Source organism: Priapulus caudatus, unplaced genomic scaffold (assembly GCF_000485595.1).
Source record: "Priapulus caudatus unplaced genomic scaffold, Priapulus_caudatus-5.0.1 Scaffold775, whole genome shotgun sequence".
Taxonomy (NCBI): domain Eukaryota; kingdom Metazoa; phylum Priapulida; class Priapulimorpha; order Priapulimorphida; family Priapulidae; genus Priapulus; species Priapulus caudatus.
Window position 1 is genome coordinate 129,452 of NW_014577836.1, and position 16,191 is coordinate 145,642.

General features: G+C 50.9%; 2 protein-coding genes across 2 annotated transcripts in view; one reads left to right on the forward strand and one right to left on the reverse strand.

The window, feature by feature from the left end:
- The window catches only part of LOC106813451, a 30,843-nt gene extending 27,142 nt beyond the window's left edge, over positions 1-3,701 (reverse strand). The window contains exon 1 of the mRNA XM_014817582.1: positions 3,697-3,701. Coding sequence (XP_014673068.1) covers positions 3,697-3,701 — 5 coding nt within the window. The remainder of the gene's footprint in view (positions 1-3,696) is intronic.
- Positions 3,702-14,144: 10,443 nt separating this feature from the next.
- LOC106813452 (delta and Notch-like epidermal growth factor-related receptor) overlaps positions 14,145-16,191 on the forward strand; it is a 2,741-nt gene continuing 694 nt past the window's right edge. Inside the window, exons 1-2 of the mRNA XM_014817584.1 lie at positions 14,145-14,269; positions 14,677-15,663. Of these exons, the coding sequence (XP_014673070.1) occupies positions 14,191-14,269; positions 14,677-15,663 (1,066 nt within the window). The 5' untranslated portion in view covers positions 14,145-14,190. The remainder of the gene's footprint in view (positions 14,270-14,676; positions 15,664-16,191) is intronic.

The window sequence follows — 16,191 nt, forward strand, 5'->3', positions numbered from 1 at the left end:
GGGCTGCTACTTGAGCCTGCTTAACATCTGCTCCTAGACTCTCCAAGCGCTGAAGACTGACCGGGCTGGCTAACTGTGCCACGACTTCTGCCTAGAGCTACTTGCTCTTACTATCACAACGCCTCCACTGCTATTGCTAAGTACTGCTCACTTTCGCTGCTACTACTGCTGCTGGCTAACTACTACTCACTACTTCACTGCTGCTTGACTCGCTTACTCACTGCTCTGGCTACTCGCTACTGCTGCTGCTACTGCTACTACTGCTTACTTGCTACTACTGCTACTACTCGTGCTGCTGCTACTTCGCTGCTAGTCTGCTACTGTCTACTCGCTATACTGCTGTGCTACTTGCACTCCTTATACTGCTACATGTCCTATGCTACCTACTGCTCGCCTTGCTACTGCTACTCTGCTATCTGCTACTACTGCCCGCTGCTACTTGGTCTCACTGAGCTACTCGCCGCGCCGACCGTTGCGCTTTCACAATCTCGCTACTTACTGCTTTTTCACTAAGCTGCACTGGGCTACTAGCCTGCTAACTCCGCTACTCTCGGCGACTAACGCTACTGCGCTGCCTGCTACTGCTATCACGTGCGCCGGCTGCTTCGCTGCTTACTGTAACCTGGACAGTCCCGCTGGAACATAAGGGCTTCAGATTTTGAGCAATGCGTTCTCCATTATGGCGCCCTTGCTGTACATGAATTCCTCAGTTCGCCAACACTATCGCTGCGCCACCAACACATCTCGAATCTCCCCCCTGCCGACGCTCCTCCTGCGCGTGTAGCTAGCGGGCGAGCGAACAGCTGGCTGTAATAGCTGATAGAACCAGAAGAGCGTGTCGCTTTCCACCCTCCCCTGCCGATCCCCCTCTCTATCTTCTCCCTACGCCTAGCCCTGCGGCGTGTGTCACCTTGTTCATGCATTATAACAGGGTGTGGTGGCGTCACTGGCGTGAGGTCTTGGCGCATGGAGAGTGCAGGAAAGGTCAGCGGTCCCGTGTGGCGGAGATGAGGGGGAGAGGGGGCGACAGGGGGAGGCGAGAGGTAGAGGGGTCGGTCCCAGCAGGCGTCGTGGCTGAGGGAGGTTACGCGGTCCCTAACGAGCGACGAATTGCACCATGTCCCTCCTCCTCGTTTTTCCTGATCAGCCTGCGCGCGGTACGGGAGCGCACCAGGGCGCCCGCGATGCAGTCGGGGAGGCCATCAGCACACGAGAGTGTAAGTCGAGGCGAGTATAGAGAGCGAGGAGCAATATGAGTAGCACAGAAGTAGAAAGGTACGACGAGGAGCAGACAATAAGGGCCATGATTTAAGACTAGAACGAGCGAAATGCGAAAGTATACAGAGGATAGAGAGAGCAGTACGAGTAAGAAAGAAGCACATAGGGTATCTAATGAGAGTAACGCGGGAAAAGCGAGAGAGATGAGCCTGAGTCATGAGCAGAGACGATAGTAGGCAGAAGTAGCAAAGGATTTAGAAGCAGCATAGAAGGCAGCGGCAGAAATTCAATGTGAGAGAGAAGGTAAGAGGAGGCAGACGTACAAGCGGCTGTTAGAGTAAAGCACAGCAGTAGCAGCAGCGAATAGCAGCAAGAAGATATGAGCAGTAGCGAGAGAAGCGCTGAGACAGCAAGAGCAAGCAGCAGCACGCGATTAGGGGATCGGATGAGGAATAGCAGGAGAAGTAGCAGCAGGCCATAGTGAGAAGGTAGAGAGATGACATAGATGTTAGAATAGAGGGAGGGCTGTAGGAGAGAAGGTAGAGAGGCGAAGTAGAGTGTAGATTGGAGCGAAAGCTACGCAGATGGTGACAAGTCCAGAGTGCACAGTCGACTCTTACAATTGCGAGCAGCGAAGCAAAGCCTTAGAGAGCGATAGAAGCCCTAAACTAAGGACAGGCAAGATCGAGCCAAGCACAGTAGCAGTAGCAGCAGCATAGCCTGGGAAGCGTTGCAGGACAGTAAAGACGAGAGCGAAGCGTTATACGAAGAATCTCTAGTGAAAGACGAAGTATGGGAGAGTGTAGAGTGCAGGTAAAGAGGAAGGCGTGGAACGAGCGGCGAGGAGACATCACGGCCTCCAGTCCGTCCGTTCCCTACTTCTCTCTCTCTCACTCATCTGCATCATCAGTCTCAGCATGTCTCTCAGCAGTAGCCAGATAGTAGCAGCAGCACAGCAGCAGACAGCAGCTCACGCCGCATAGCTCAACGCTACCTACGGTCCCTCAGTTGCTATGGCTCACGTCTAAGCACCTATCGTCATAGCTATCGATAGCAGTATCAGCAGTTGTGACAGTCGAAGTGCGAAGTGCGATCTATGAATGCTGATCCATGTTGATGTATGCTGGAGATTATCCAGCAATTAAGCCACGCGAGATTCAAACTAAGCCACCCAGGCAGCCTACGCCATGCTACGCTATGGCGAGCGAATGCTGGAGCTGAGTCGAGTGTCGTGTATCAAGACGCTAGCTCAGTCGATCGTGCTGGACGTATCTCGTGTAGTGCTAACGCAACGATCCCAGTATCTGATAGAAAAAAAGGAGTCCAGCTGTAGGTGCGTATGAGGGTGACTAAGATGTCTATACCTAATGTGCGCTGTGATGCCAAGTGAGCCGAGGCGCACAGCACGAGCAGTCAGCGTAGGTGATGAGGCGTGGGTAGTGCTGTGAGTAGGGTGCTCATGTATGCTATGTCAGGTGATGTCTCAGGTGTGATAGTCGTGTGTACTGTTTTGTTCGTATCTAGCTGTTGCCAGGCAGCAGGCAGTAGTAAGCAGCAGCAAGCAGGCCAGTAGTACAAGGGCTGAGCCGTAACAGAGCAGACGCACGTAGATGTAGTCGTGAGCTGTAGGTCGAGGTACAGCAGGGTCTATGCAGTCGATCATGCAGGATGGCCAGTGCGAGGTCAGTAGCGCGATGTGTGAGGAGCGCGACGCGAGGCGACGCGATCAGCTAGTGTGCGAGGCTAGCGAGGTCGAGTTAAGGCGCATGCCGATGCGCGTCGCGACGATGAATGTGTGTGCTGTAGGCGCTGAGTATGCGATCGAGTGATGTTGGCGATGGTGCGAGGGCAGCGCTGGTATGATTGGCAATCCAGAGCGCGTGACTAGACGCAGACAGACAGCAACAGCTCAAGGCAGAATCAGGAGTAGCGAGTGGAGTACAGATTGTCAGCAAGCCAGGCAGCAGGAGCCAGACTGCCAAAGAGTTCAAGCTGAGAAGCACGCCACGCCTGCATGGGTGCGTGTGAGTGATAGCGCGCTACGCAGGTCACCGTATACTGAGTTATAGCTATAGCTTATATAGAGAGAAGCATCAACAATATATATGAGCCTATTGACAACAGCTAGCAGTGCTCTGTTCTATCGAATCACTAATTATTACACGGTTATTTGGACTGTATGTTATAAAACTGTAGCTGTAGCTGTAACATCACCACTCAGCGCGTGTTACGGCTTAATGTGACAAGTAGAGCTGCGCGATTTGCATATATACAAGTGCAGCTGTCCCATAGCATATATTTATTATTTATTTATTTGTTATGTGCTTGTGTATGTTTGTTTGTTTGTTTATTTATTTAGTATACGTTTCTGCTTTAATTCTATTGCTTGATCTCTCTAATTTGAACTCTAAATCTTATTTATTTATATGCTAATTATTCGAAACATTATGCATCCTTATAGTTTGTTTATTTACTTACACCATTTCACACTGTCTTGGTTCCCCTTCTGGCTGATATCGTCTTATTCGTGAAGTCGAAATCATTGTATATTTGAACATCACAAGCTGTGATAGATGGGGCGGGGGCATCACAACTCACACCCTGGAATTAGCGTAAACAAAATCGAAAAACGAGGTCAGTTATGAGCTCTGAGCCTGTCCGTAAAATTTCCGCCCTCCGTAGGGTTTTTTCTAATCTCATTCACGCTGCATCCTACGGATCTCTCGCCCGAAGATTTTTCCTGCGCCTGTCTCGATGTCAAACGCCGGAATAAGTTGACTGCTCTGAGTGCCCGGATGTGTGAATGCCGTCGGAGTATGACCGAGGCGTGTAAAAACCTGTGTGTGTTGTGTCGTGTCTTATTCACGTTTTTCCTAGCATCAACAGGTTCGTCTATTAATTGCGTGACTATATCTACCTCTAATCGCGTCTAATACATCCTAGAGAAAGCTGGCTGCAGTTCTAATGTCTTAGCTCTTGCTATCTGCCAAAAAAGTTATCTACTTTAATAATCAACGCTTGATGGTTTATTGACTGCGCTATAAGTGCCTTTTTATATAGAAGCAGAATAGAGAGAGTCGAGAGATCTGATGCAGAGAGTAGCGTCCTAGAGACGATGCAGAGAGAGAACGGTCGAGAGAGAGAGAGAAAGATTGTGCTCGAGAGGGACTCCGAGCTCGTACTGCAGACTCGCAGAGTTAGATCCAGTCGCGTCTCGCGCGAAGGAGCTCGTTGAGAAGTTCAACAAGAGGAGAGCGAGGTCTAGAGTCAGCGGTGAGAGAGCGAGGGAGACGAGCGATCAAAAGAGAGCCGAGCGGGAGGACAGTAGCTGAGCGAAGAGAGAGAGAGCTCGGATTAAGAGCTAGAGCGACCGCGAGCGAGAGAGCTCACTCGCTGAAAGTGACGGCTGTGAGCAGTATGCGAGAGAGAGAGCGAATGACGGTGGTCGATGGGAGACGGCGAGAGACGTACGAGAGCGCGAGTAGTCGTAGAGGAGAGTCTCGAGAGAATGAGAGCACGACGCGGCAGCAGGGATGAGAGAGATCGCGAGGAAGGGGTAGGGAGATTCGAGCGGAGACGGAGATTCCTCTAGAGAGGAGGGATGAGTAGGGAGAGCTGACCTGAGCATGAGCCTTGAGAGAGCGAGAGAGCACGAGCGGAGCGACGTGGCGAGAAAAGAGTAGAGAAAGAAGAAGCGAGAGAGAGACGAGAGAAATGCGGGGATGCGAGACGGCTGCGAGAGGACAGCGGTGCGGGATGGAAGGTAGAAAGCCAGATGAGAGGGAGTTGGGCTATCTCTCGAGACGAGCGAGAGTACTCGAGAGCCAGCAGAGCTCTGAGAGTGAAAGAGTTAGGAAGTTATTAAGACGAGAGCGAGGAGCTCCCTGCGCAGAGAGAGAGAGAGAGAGAGAGAGGTGCGAATCGCTGGCGGAGGAGCGCGGAGAGAGCGAGGAGGAACCGTAGATGATGTACTCGATCGTACGTAGAGACACAACGAAGAAGAGCAGATGAGGAGAGAGGAGCGAAGCGAGAGAGATAGAGTCGGGGATGGACGGAGAGAGAAGAGAGGGATTGCGAGCGAGAGCGGAGAGATAGAGAGCCAGAGAGCGAGAGTGAAGAGGATATGAAGAGCGAGAGAGCGATGAGAGAGAGAGATGCAGAGCGAGAGAGCGAGAGAGCGAGAGAGTAGAGAGCGAGAGAGAGGCGAGAGAGCGAGAGAAAGAGGGAAAGAGAGAGACGAGAGAGAGAGCACGAGTGAGACAGAGCGAGAGAGAGAGAGAGAGAGAGAGAGAGGAAAGAGAGAGAGAGAGCAACGTACGAGAGAGGGAGAGAGATTCAGAGGAGGAAGCGACGACCGCCGAGAGAGAGAGGGGCAGCAGGGGCAGCTACTGGGTCGATGGAAGGAGGACAGTTGGGAATTTTGTGTGCGTGTTTGCGTGCGCGCGCGTTTTGTATGTGTGTGTGGCGTACATACATGTTTCGTCGCCCAGCGTGCGTGCGTCCTCTGTGTCTGCAGTGCGTGCATACCAGTGTTCGCGTCTCGGCTCGCGTGCGCGTGCGTGCGTGCGTGTGTAGAGTGTGTGCGTGCAGGTGTTCGTGTGAGTGTGTGCCGTGCACGCCTCTCGCGCTGTGTGTTGTGTGCGTGCACAGCCTGGGTGCGTGCGTGAGCTGTGTGCGCGTGGCACGCTGCGATTGCGTGAGTGTGTGGGTACATCGTGCCGGTGCGTCAGTGTGTGCGTGCACGTGCGTGGCGTGAGGGTGTGTTGGTGGCACTGTGCATGTCATGTTTCACCCGCGTCTACGTGCGTCTATGAACGACTCGCGTCTCTCGCACTAAAGCAGCTGCTAACATCAACCTACTTCTCACGTTACTACGGGCGCTACGGTCGCATGCGCGCCGCTGCTGCCGAAATGAATGTACGTGCTTCACCGACAACACGGGGGCACAGTACAGGGACAGAGAACAGTACCGGGCAGAACTACTGCGCACTGTCGCGTGGAGCGTTCCGAACACAGCTCAATGCCTTGTGTGTTCGTGAACGCACGCACAGCGCGGTGGTTCTCTGCACTGTTCTCTGTCACTGTATGTTCCCTTGTGTGTTCGTGAACGCACGCACAGCGCGGTGGTTCTCTGCACTGTTCTCTGTCACTGTATGTTCCCCCGTGTGTTCGTGAACGCACGCACAGCGCAGTAGTTCTCCGTACTGTTCTCTGTCCCTGTATGTTCCCCCGTGTGTTCGTGAAGCACGTACATGCATCGGCAGCAGCGGCGCGCATGCGCAGTAGCGGCAGTAACGGAGATAGGTTGGTTAGCAGCTGTTAGTGGGAGAGCGAGCGTTCATAGACGCACGTAGACGCGGTGAAACATGACATTCACACGTGCACGCACACACTCACGCATTCACGCGTGGTCACACACTCACGCATTCACGCGTGGTCACACACTCACGCATTCACGCGCACTCACGCACAACACACACACGCACGACGCAACGCGACGCACGCACGCACGCACAACACACGCGCGCGCGCTCACACACACGCACGCCACGCACGCACAACACACACGCACGCACGCACGCACACACACACGCACGCACGCACGCAGCACAACACACACACACAAAACATACACACACACACACACACACACCAACATACACACACACACACCACGCACAACCACGCGCGGCGCGCGCTCGCACACACCGCACCATAGACACACACATCACCAATACGCACACACTGATCTTTTTCTCTCGTACGGATAGTCGGATACACACACGCAGATACTCCAGCAGATCCGCAGACGCTGATACAACACACGCGCACTTCAGCATTCGCAGGAGACAGCGTGAGCCGGTATTAATCCTGCTAATTGGGATATCCCAGAAATCAAGACATACACATACGAACCACGCTCATACATATATATATATATATAGAGAGAGAGAGAGAGAGAGAAAGAGAGAGAGAGAGAGAGAGAGAGAGAGAGAGAGAGAGCAGAGAGAGAGAGAGAAGTAGAGAACGGACGGACTGAAGGCCGTGATGTCTCCTCCGCCGGCTTCCTTCCACGCTTCCTCTTTACCTCATCTCTACAGCTTCTCCATACTTCGTTCTTCACTACGAGATTCTTTATAACGCTCGTCTCTCTACTGTCGCTCAACGCTCCCAGGCTATGTGGATTCCTCTATTATGTTCTATCCTTTAAGCTTTCCTCAATTAAAGACGACTTGCACCCACTCACCAGTAGTTCCTCTCCAATCTACCATCCTATGCTCCTCTCTACCTTCTCTCTACAGCCTCGCCTCCCTATCTCAACATCCTATGTCTCCTCTCTACCTTCTCACTATAGCTTCCTTCCTATCTAACATCCTATGTCCCTCTCTAACCTTCTCTCTACAGCTTCCTTCCCTATCTAACATCCTATGTCTCCTCTCTACCTTCTCTCTACAGATTCCTCCCTATCTAACATCCTATGTCTCCTCTCTACCTTCTTTCTACAGCTTCCTTCCCTATCTAACATCCTATGTCTTCTCTCTACCTTCTCTCTATAGCTTCCTTCCCTATCTAACATCCTATGTCTCCTCTCTACCTTCTCTCTACATATTTCCTCCCTATCCTCCACTCACCTCGTGTAGGCTCCCACGACTGCATCGCGGGCGCCCCCTGGTGGCGCTCCCGTACCGCGCGCCCGATCGAAAACATGTGAACGTCGCTCGTAGCGACGCGTCCTCCCTCAGCCACGACGCCTGCTGGACTGACCCTCTCCCTCTCTCCCCTCTCCCCTCTCCCCTCATCTCCGCCACACGCGGACCGTTACCTTTCCTTCACTCTCCATGCGCCAGACCTCACGCCAGTGACGCCACCACACTGTTATTAATCAGAACAGAGTGACACACGCCGCAGTGCCTGCGTGAGAGAGGGGTCGGCAGGGGAGTGGGAAAGCGACACCGTCTTCCTGGGTTCTATCAGCTTTTATACGCCAGCTGTTGCCTCGCGCGCTACGACCGCGCGTGGGCTCGGGCAGGCGGGGTGGGCAGCGGATAGTGTTGCCTGAGGATAGTCGCAGCATATGGCGCATTGTTGTCATCTGACCCTTTATGTTCCCACGGGCCGGTAACAGTAGCAGCAGCAGCAGTAGCAGTAGCAGCAGCAGTAGCAGTAGTCGCAGTAGCAGTAGCAGTAGTGCAGTCCAGTAGCATAGTAGCAGTAGCAGCAGTAGCAGTAGGTAGCCCAGCACGGCATAGTAGCAGTAGCAGTAGCAGTAGCAGGAGCATGAGTAGCAGTAGTAGAGCAGTAGCAGCTAGTAGTAGCAGTAGCAGCAGTGCAGCAGCAGTAAGTAGCCAGTAGTAGCAGTAGCAGAGCAGCAGTAGCTAGCAGCGTAGTAGCAGTAGTGCAGTAGCAGTAGTGCAGTGCAGCAGCCAGAGCAAGTAGCAGACTAGCAGTAGACAGCAGTAGTAGTAGTAGTAGTAGCAGCAGCAGTAGTAGCAGCAGTAGCAGTACTAGCAGTAGTAGTAGTAGCAGTAGCAGGCACGTAGCAGCAGTACAGCAGGTAGCAGCAGTAGCAGCAGTAGCAGCAGTAGCAGTAGGCAGCAGTAGCCAGTAGTAGCAGTAGCAGCAGCAGTAGCAGTAGTAGCAGTAGCAGCAGTAGTAGTAGTATATGGAAGGCCATTACCGCCAAAACCTACCTATTTTAATGCCGCTTAAAATGTATTTTAAGCGCGATTGAATTCCAGCCAATCAGATTTTATAGCGCGATTAAAAACCACTGGCTGGAATTCAATCACGCTTAAAATACATTTTAAGCGCGATTAAAATAGGTAGGTTTTGTGTGTGTGTGTGTGTGTGGCGTGTGCGTGTGCGTGTGCGTGTGCCGTGTGCGTGTGCGTGTGCGTGAGTGCGTGGCGGACACCGCAGTGTGGCGGTGTGCGGCGTCGTGCGTGCTGCGTGTCTGTTGGGTGTGTGTGTGTGCGCAGCGCGCGCGCGTGATGTGGGGGGGGGAGGGTGCTGGAGTGTGTTGTGTGAGGGAAGCGGTCTTGGTAAATATTTATTATATTACAATAAACCATAGCATATAGTCTAGTAATAGAACTACCTACGCACACGCATAATAATAATAATATACATAATAATGTATTGTATACTATACATTGCCTACATACAAATATGTTTACATAGGCAGCACGCGCGCAATGGTTTAGTTAGTGATTTCATTGCATTGCCCTTGGATTTGAATTTGATAAGTTGACTCATAAGATTATCACACGCTTACGTTTGCAAACTAATCTAGTGTACATAAATAGAATACGCGCCTAATAGATAAGTACGCAAATAACCACACACACACGCACGCACGCACGCACGCGAGCGCAACGCACCTCTCTCTCTCTCTCTCTCTCTCTCTCTCTCTCTATCTGCTTCTATATAAAACACTATAGCCATCAATAACCATCAACGTAGTTATATAAGTGATGAATGTTTTTGCCAATAGCAAAACTAATCACATTAACTTCACACCGCTTCTCTGCGTGTTTACGTTATAAATATAGTCACAATTATAGACGAACCTGTTGATGTAGAAAACTGTAAAACACACACAACACACACAGGTTTTTACACGCTCGGTCAACATCCGGGCATTCACACATCCGGGCACTCAGAGCAGTCAACTATCCGGCGTTTTTGCATCGACCGCAGAAATCTCGGGCGTAGTCGCGTGATATTGAAAAACCCTACGGTAAATTTACGAGCCACCGAAAAGACCTTTTCATTGTTTACGCTAGTTCCAGGGTGACATGATGTCAAATACTACAATGATTTCGACTTCCTAATAAGACAATATCAAAGAACGAAAACAGTTTGATAATGGAGTAAATAAACAAACAAATGAATAAATGCATTTCAATTAATATAAATAAATAAGTAGATTAATAAATCAAGCAATAAATAAAATAAATAACTAAATAAATAAACGAGTAAACAAACAAACAAACAAACAAACAAATAAATAAATAAATAAATATATGCATATGGACAGCTGCACTGTTATATGCAATCGCGTCTCTTGTACATGCGGTACAGTAGGTGATGTACAGTACAGTACGGTTCTATAACATACAGTCATTAACCGTGTAATAATTAGTGTATTCGATAGAAACAAGCACTGATAGCTGTTGTCAATAGGCTCATATATCGTTGATGCTCTCTCTATATAAGCTATAGCTAACTCAGTACGTCTGCGTGCCTGCAGGCGGTGTGTCTCCATGCTGCACATCTGTCGCTGCCGTGTGAATTATACACGCTCGCTATGTGCTAATACACGCTCTGATGCACATACACGCACACATACACACACACACGCAACACACACACCGCACTCACGCACACAACACACACACCACGCGCAACGCGACGCACGCACGCACGCACAACACACGCGCGCGCGCTCCACACACACGCACGCCACGCACGCACAACACACACGCACGCACGCACGCAACACACACACGCACGCACGCACGCAGCACACACCACACACAAAACATACACACACACACACACACACACCAACATACACACACACACACCACGCACAACCACGCGCGGCGCGCGCTCGCACACACGCACATAGACACACACATACCATATACGCACACACTGATCTTTTTCTCTCGTACGGATAGTCGGATACACACACGCAGATACTCCAGCAGATCCGCAGACGCTGATACAACACACACGCACTCCAGCATTCGCAGGAGACAGCGTGAGGCGGTATTAATCCTGCTTATTGGATATCCCAGAAATCAAGACATACACATACGAACCACGCATCATACATATATATATATATATAGAGAGAGAGAGAGAGAGAGAAAGAGAGAGAGAGAGAGAGAGAGAGAGAGAGAGAGAGAGAGAGAGAGAGAGAGAAGTAGAGGAACGGACGGACTGAAGGCCGTGATGTCTCCTCGCGCCGGCTTCCTTCCACGCTTCCTCTTTACCTTCATCTCTACAGCTTCTCCCATACTTCGTCCTTCACTAGAGATTCTTTATAACGCTCGTCTCTCTACTGTCCTCAACGCTCCAGGCTATGTGGATTCCTCTATTATGTTCTATCCTTAAGCTTTCCTCAATTAAAGACGACTTGCACCCACTCACCATAGTTCCTCTCCAATCTACCATCCTATGCTTCCTCTCTACCTTCTCTCTACAGCCTCCCTCCCTATCTAACATCCTATGTCTCCTCTCTACCTTCTCACTATAGCTTCCTTCCTATCTAACATCCTATGTCTCCTCTCTACCTTCTCTCTACAGCTTCCTTCCCTATCTAACATCCTATGTCTCCTCTCTACTTCTCTCTACAGATTCCTCCCTATCTAACATCCTATGTCTCCTCTCTACCTTCTTTCTACAGCTTCCTTCCCTATCTAAGACATCCTATGTCTTCTCTCTACCTTCTCTCTATAGCTTCCTTCCTATCTAACATTCCTATGTCTCCTCTCTACCTTCTCTCTACATATTTCCTCCCTATCCTCCACTCACACCCGTGTAGGCTCCCACGACTGCATCGCGGGCGCCCCTGGTGGCGCTCCCGTTACCGCGCGCTCGCGATCGAAAACATTGTGAACGTCCGCTCGTAGCGACGCGTCCTCCCTCAGCCACGACGCCTGCTGGACTGACCCTCTCCCTCTCTCCCCTCCTCCCCCTCTTCCCCTCCTCTCCGCCACACGGGACCGCTACCTTTCCTTCACTCTCCATGCGCCAGACCTCACGCCAGTGACGCCACCACACTGTCATTAATCAGGACAGGTGACACACGCCGCAGTGCCTGCGTGAGAGGGGGTCGGCAGGGGGAGGTGGAAAGCGACACGCGTCTTCCTGGGTTCTATCAGCTTTATTACGCCAGCTGTTCCTCGCGCGCTACACGCGCGGGGCTCGGCAGGGCGGGGTGGGCAGCGGATAGTGTTGCCTGAGGATAGTCGCAGCATATGGCGCATGTTGTCATCTGACCCTTTATTTCCCACGGGCCGGAAACAGTAGCAGCAGCAGCAGTAGCAGTAGCTAGCAGCAGTAGCAGTAGTCGCAGTTAGCAGTAGCAGTAGCGCAGTCAGTAGCATAGTGCAGTAGCAGCAGTAGCAGTAGGTAGCAGCGGCATAGTAGCAGTAGCAGTAGCAGTAGCAGGTAGCAGTGAGTAGCAGTAGTAGAGCAGTAGCAGTAGTAGTAGCAGTAGCAGCAGTAGCAGCAGCAGTAAGTAGCCAGTAGTAGCAGTAGCAGAGCAGCAGTAGCAGCAGCGTAGTAGCAGTAGTGCAGTAGCAGTAGTGCAGTGCAGCAGCAGAGCAGTGAGCAGAGCTAGCAGTAGACGCAGTAGTAGTAGTAGTAGTAGCAAGCAGCAGTAGTAGCAGCAGTAGCAGTACTAGCAGTGTAGTAGTAGCAGTAGCAGGGCAGTAGCAGCAGTGAACAGCAGTAGCAGCAGTAGCAGCAGTAGCAGCAGTAGCAGTAGGCAGCAGTAGCCAGTAGTAGCAGTAGCAGCAGCAGTAGCAGTAGTAGCAGTAGCAGCAGTAGTAGTGTATATGGAAAGGCCATTACCGCCAAAACCTACCTATTTTAATCCCGCTTAAAATGTATTTTAGCGCGATTGAATTCCAGCCAATCAGATTTTAGCGCGATTAAAAACCACTGGCTGGAATTCAATCACGCTTAAAATACATTTTAAGCGCGATTAAAATAGGGTAGGTTTTGTGTGTGTGTGTGTGTGTGGCGTGTGCGTGTGCGTGTGCGTGTGCCGTGTGCGTGTGCGTGTGCGTGGTGCGTGCGTGGCGTGTGCGTGTGCGGCGTCGTGCGTGTGCGTGTGCTGTTGTGGGTGTGTGTGTGTGCGCGCGCGCGCGCGTATGTGGGGGGGGGAGGGTGTGGATGTGTGTGCTGATGAGGGAGAGCGGTTTGTAATAATGTTATTAATATTACAATAAAACCAGATAGCATAAAGTCTATATAGAAACTGACACACGCACACGCTATAATAATAATAATATAATAATATGATTTATACTATGCACATTGCCTACATACAAAATATGTACATAGGCAGCACGCGCTCATGGTTTAGTTGTGATTTCATTGCATTGCTCTTGATTTGAATTTGATAAGTTGACTCATAAGATTATCAACGCTTACGTTGCAAACAATCTTATGTACATAAATAGAATACGCGCCTAATAGATAAGTAACGCAAATAACCACACACACACGCTACGCACGCACGCACGCGAGCGCAACGCACGCACGCACGCACACACGCAACGCACGGCCACGCACGCACGCACGCACGCACGCACGCACGCACGCACGCACGCACGCACAGCGAAAGCACACACACACACACACACACACATGCACCCGGCATCATACATAGCACGTAACACCATCCATATCACCCATTTGTTTGCTGTAGGCACACTCGGATGCGAATTTACATTACTCATAAACCAAAACAAATACTTACAAATGGCGTTTGTTCTTTTGTTTTGAAGGTTTGCTGAGTCAAAGCAAATAAAAGCAGCCAATCAGAGGAGCGCAAAACTCTGCAATGGATATAACGTGTAGGAAAAAAATTCGCCACCCAGATTAGCCCCTAAGTGGATGCCTTTAGGATAACAGTTCGCTTGCCCTCTATTAATCATACGTGGGCTGGCCCCTTTAGTCGTGTAGAGATTGGACCATGTCTTGTATTGTCAAAATAGACCTTTGATATCCAGCAAACACGTAAGTCATCGACAAACAGAATTTCCGCTTAAATTCGATACAGAGCAACCACGGACACGCACGTACGCGCCGTTTGATAAGTAATGCGTATGAGATTTGAGTCACTGTAAATTCGTCGTTCGTAATAGAGCAGTAACGACAGATCAGTTCTCACTTAAATTTTATCGGAAGTTGAGTACGGAGCGGTACTTGAGAAGAGCGAGACCAACGATGTCAGGGAATAGCGTGTTCGGGATATTGCGGTTCTGCCTGGCTATTGGATTCATACCTCAGCTCGTGACTAGCCAGTGTGAGTATATATATACATATATATATAATGAGTAATGCTCGCATTTTAAACATACGTGATTTTACGATTATATCTTCTCTAATCGTTCACTTACCTTAGTTCTAGGCTTTGCATTATTCTTTGTCTCTTGTATATGTGTAAATTGTTTTTCAATGTATTTCGGATTTCTAACTAAATTTCTTAACTGTTTTCAACTTCCGGGTTTGCTGGCCGTAGAAAATGGTTTATCCACATGTACTTCCTTGTTTATGCATATGAAATTATATACGAAATTATATATTATTATTTAATTATATATATATATATATATATATATATATATATATGCGTGCGTGCGTGCGTGCGTGCGTGCGTGCGTGCGTGCGCGTGCGTGTGTAATAAGCTGCTGCTTCCTTGATTTCTTCTAGGCGCTCCTCCATTCACAGACGGCGCCTGTGACGACGCCGTTGGTTATTGCCAGAACGGCGGCACGTGCATAGACACCATACCTACGTGTCACATGTGCACTTGCGACGCCGGATGGAACGGCGATGACTGCGAAATTAAAGACCCGTGCCTGCCTAACCCGTGCAAAAACGGGGGCAATTGCACGCCGCACCCTGCCAACGACGGCACGTACCAGTGTGACTGTCCGGCCGGGTACACGGGCGACAATTGCGAGCAGTCCGCCTGTCTGACCTACCCCTGCGTTAACGGCGATTGCCATCTCGTACCGGGAAGCGAGACCGAAGCGACGTGCATTTGCTTCGAGGGTTGGACGGGCGACGATTGCTCCGTCAACAACCCGTGCGATCCCGACCCGTGCGAGTACGGTGAGTGTATGACGCGGGGCGGCGCCTACATGTGTCACTGCGCCGCCGACTACGTTGGAGTGAATTGCAGCGTCGAGAACCCGTGTCTACCCACCAACTCCCCGTGCGCGCACGGAAACTGCGTCCTCGACGACGAATTTCTCAACGTGACGTGCATCTGCGACGAGGGCTACGCGGGGGAGGCGTGCGACGTGAAGGAAGCTTGCCACGACGTGCACAACCTCTGCGGCGACTTCGGAATATGCCGACAGAACGACAGCTTTCCGGACGTGTTCACGTGCGACTGTTTCGAAGGGTACGTGGGTGCGCTGTGCAATGTCAGCGACCCTTGCAACGGAATCGACTGTAACTACGGCGTATGTGAGGTTGCGGAGGACGACCCGAGCGAATACCTGTGCGTATGTGAGGCGGGCTACACGGGAGAGCACTGCGAGCAGGAGCCATCCGCCTGTCTGAACTACCCCTGCGTTAACGGCGATTGCCATCTCCTACCGGGAAGCGTGAACGAAGCGACGTGCATTTGCTTCGAGGGTTGGACGGGCGACGATTGCTCCGTCAACGACCCGTGCAACGGAACCGATTGTAGCAGTAGCAGCAGTTGCAGTAGTAGCAGTAGCAGTAGTAACGGCAGCAGTAGTAGCAGTAGCAGTAGCAGCAGCCGCAGCAGCTGCAGTAGTAGTAGCAGCAGCAGAAGCAGTAGCAGCAGCAGTAGCAACGGCAGCAGTAGTAGCAGTATCAGTAGCAGCAGCAGCAGCAGCAGCTGCAGCAGCAACAACAACAACAACAACAGCAGCAGCAGTAATAGCAGCAACAGTTGCATATTTTAATTGTAAATGCATGAGCAACAAAAACTAATAATTTCCAAATTCAAATCAATTTGTACATTGAGATGTCACCACACGGAGCAACACCTATACCCAGCCAGCACACGGAGCAACACCTATACCCACCCAGCACACGGAGCAACACCTATACCCACCCAGCACACGGAGCAACACCTATACCCACCCACCACACGGAGCAACACCTATACCCACCCACCACACGGAGCAACACCTATACCCACCCACCACACGGAGCAACACCTATACCCACCCACCACACGGAGCA